Source organism: Phoxinus phoxinus (assembly GCF_949152265.1).
Source record: "Phoxinus phoxinus genome assembly, chromosome: 23".
In the NCBI taxonomy this organism is placed as follows: Eukaryota; Metazoa; Chordata; class Actinopteri; order Cypriniformes; family Leuciscidae; genus Phoxinus; species Phoxinus phoxinus.
Genome location: NC_136898.1, coordinates 5,090,804 through 5,093,095, shown reverse-complemented (window position 1 = coordinate 5,093,095; position 2,292 = coordinate 5,090,804). Strand labels below are relative to the sequence as shown.

The following is a 2,292-nucleotide window of genomic DNA, read 5'->3' as shown; positions in this document are numbered from 1 at the left end:
ACGCGTGCTCTATTAATAAATGAGAAATAGTACTCAGGTGCCACGACCGTGATTTATACCATAACATCATTATTTCGATCTCAAACAGATTCATTAAAAAAAGTTATTAGGCTACTCCACCACGTGTGTGACATTATTAACCAGCGTGGTTAAACAACCACTGTGCGACCATATGGTTTCGGGAAACAGCCGTGTCTAGCTAGTTGATTTCTTCAACAATATGCATCGTACTATGGTAGTGAAGCAGCGAGTTACGTCCTGTATAAAAACAGGTTACGTAATTGTACGGGAACTCGGGAAACGCACCCCAGAATTGTAATGAAGTTGAGCGTTATCCAGTTTTGTCCAGCTCCTCTCACAGTCACTTCTGATTGGCTGTTGTTGAGAGACGCGCTGCGCTCTGATTGGCTGGAGCTGCTCCTCTTTGTTGTGAGTGCACTATAACAGCATCCTCCCTGAATACCAGAGCAGAAAAACTCCCTGTGCATCTCATCCTGCGACTCTGCCAAGCGATGTAGAGATACTTCTGCTCAACACACCTGCTTTGGATTCAAGGGGGAATCTAGACTTCACCAGACTTTCTAAACTAAGAGAAGGAGCATCAAAAACAACTTTGCAAAGATGATTTCTGCATGTCTGGAGATGATTGGACTTTGCTTGAGTGTCGTCGGGACTCTTTTGGTGATGGTGGCTTGCGGGTTGCCCATGTGGAAAGTGTCCGCCTTCATCGAGGGCAACATTTTGGTGGCGCAAACCATCTGGGACGGGCTGTGGATGTCCTGTGTGGTTCAAAGCACAGGTCAGATGCAGTGTAAAATGCACGACTCTGTCCTGGCGCTGACCACTGACCTCCAGACTGCTCGGGCTCTGACGATCATCTCCGCTGTCTTGGGCGTCCTGGCTCTGATGATAACCATCGCCGGCGCTCAGTGCACCAACTGCATCAGTAAAGTGTCCATCAAAGCCAAAGTAGTCCACGTCGGAGGGGTGACATACATCATCGCGGGCTTGTTTGTGTTGGTGCCTCTGTGCTGGATGGCCAATAACATCATCTCAGAATTCTACGACCCTCATGTCCCTTATTCACAGAAGAGAGAAATTGGAGCTGCGCTTTACATCGGATGGGCAGCATCTGCCATGCTTCTGTTCGGAGGAGCAATTCTGTGTTTCTCCCGTCCACAAGAAGAAAAAAACTTGTATCCCCCCAAATATGTACCTCCACCCACAAAAAGCACATCTATCAACGGGGACTATGATAAACGAAACTACGTGTGATCACCTCAACCATTAGCCATGGACTAGTGGCTCTGTGCATATAGACTTTCAAGGCTGTAAATCTGTTTAGTATTTGGTTTGTTCACTAAAAATAACCATTCTTTTAAATGAACGTGCAGAGTGAGAAATATTTTTTTTAAGTACAAATATTCCATATTAAAGCTGCATGTCATGATACAAAGAAATGTTGATTAAAATAGCTGCAGGACACTGTCAACAACCATTTACATGCAACAGGTCTTGTAACAAACCATGCAAACATTCAGATAATGGACTAACAGAATGTAGACATATTTGAGTATGTTTTTCTGTCATTTGCTGTTAACAGTATGTCATGGTAATAATGAATTAGATATACACGGGTATTTTTGTGTTTGTTAATGATATTGGGGTCAACGGCCATCAATGTGGTTGGGGGGGGGGGGGGGGGTAGTGTTGAAGGGGGGGTCTATATTTCTTGTTTTTGTTCTACTTTACGATACTGCACTAATTAGACACGGCCTGTGCTTCAATAAGACACTGAATAATGCCTATTGTTCTGCTACACAAGACTGTTTTGATCATCTAAACCTCCTGAGTGAATATGCTCTGATTCACTGAAAAAAGGTTTCATACAATTATGTACAAAGTAATAAATAAATAAAATGTGTTAATAATGTGCCATGTTGCATAATTTTGCTGGTACATAAATGATGCATGCTTCATATCTTTGAAGTGTCTGAAGTGTACACTTTAATAAAATAACTGTCGAAATAGAAATGTCATTTTGATTAAGGATTTTTTGTTTCTGATTTTTAAATACAGTTACATTTAATAAGTATAAGGTACAGGGGCCCTAAAGGGACATGGTGATTGATTTCAATGCCTTTGCCAAAATCTTTGTGTTCCCCTGAGAAACTTTGCATTCACTCCCAAAATGTTTGCATTTCTCTGAGAAACTTTGCGTTCGCTCCTTAAATGTTTGCTTTCACTCCGAAAAACTTTGCGTTCGCTCCGAGAAACTTTGCGTTCGCTCCC

The 2,292-nt window shown here is 42.3% G+C and overlaps 1 protein-coding gene across 1 annotated transcript; it reads left to right on the top strand.

The window, feature by feature from the left end:
• The first annotated feature begins 461 nt into the window (after positions 1 to 461).
• LOC306992036 (claudin-5-like) lies at positions 462 to 1,933 on the top strand. The gene has a single exon (XM_079600456.1). The coding sequence runs from the start codon at positions 622 to 624 to the stop codon at positions 1,273 to 1,275; it is 654 nt and encodes a 217-aa protein (XP_079456582.1). The 5' UTR covers positions 462 to 621; the 3' UTR covers positions 1,276 to 1,933.
• Positions 1,934 to 2,292: the final 359 nt, after the last annotated feature.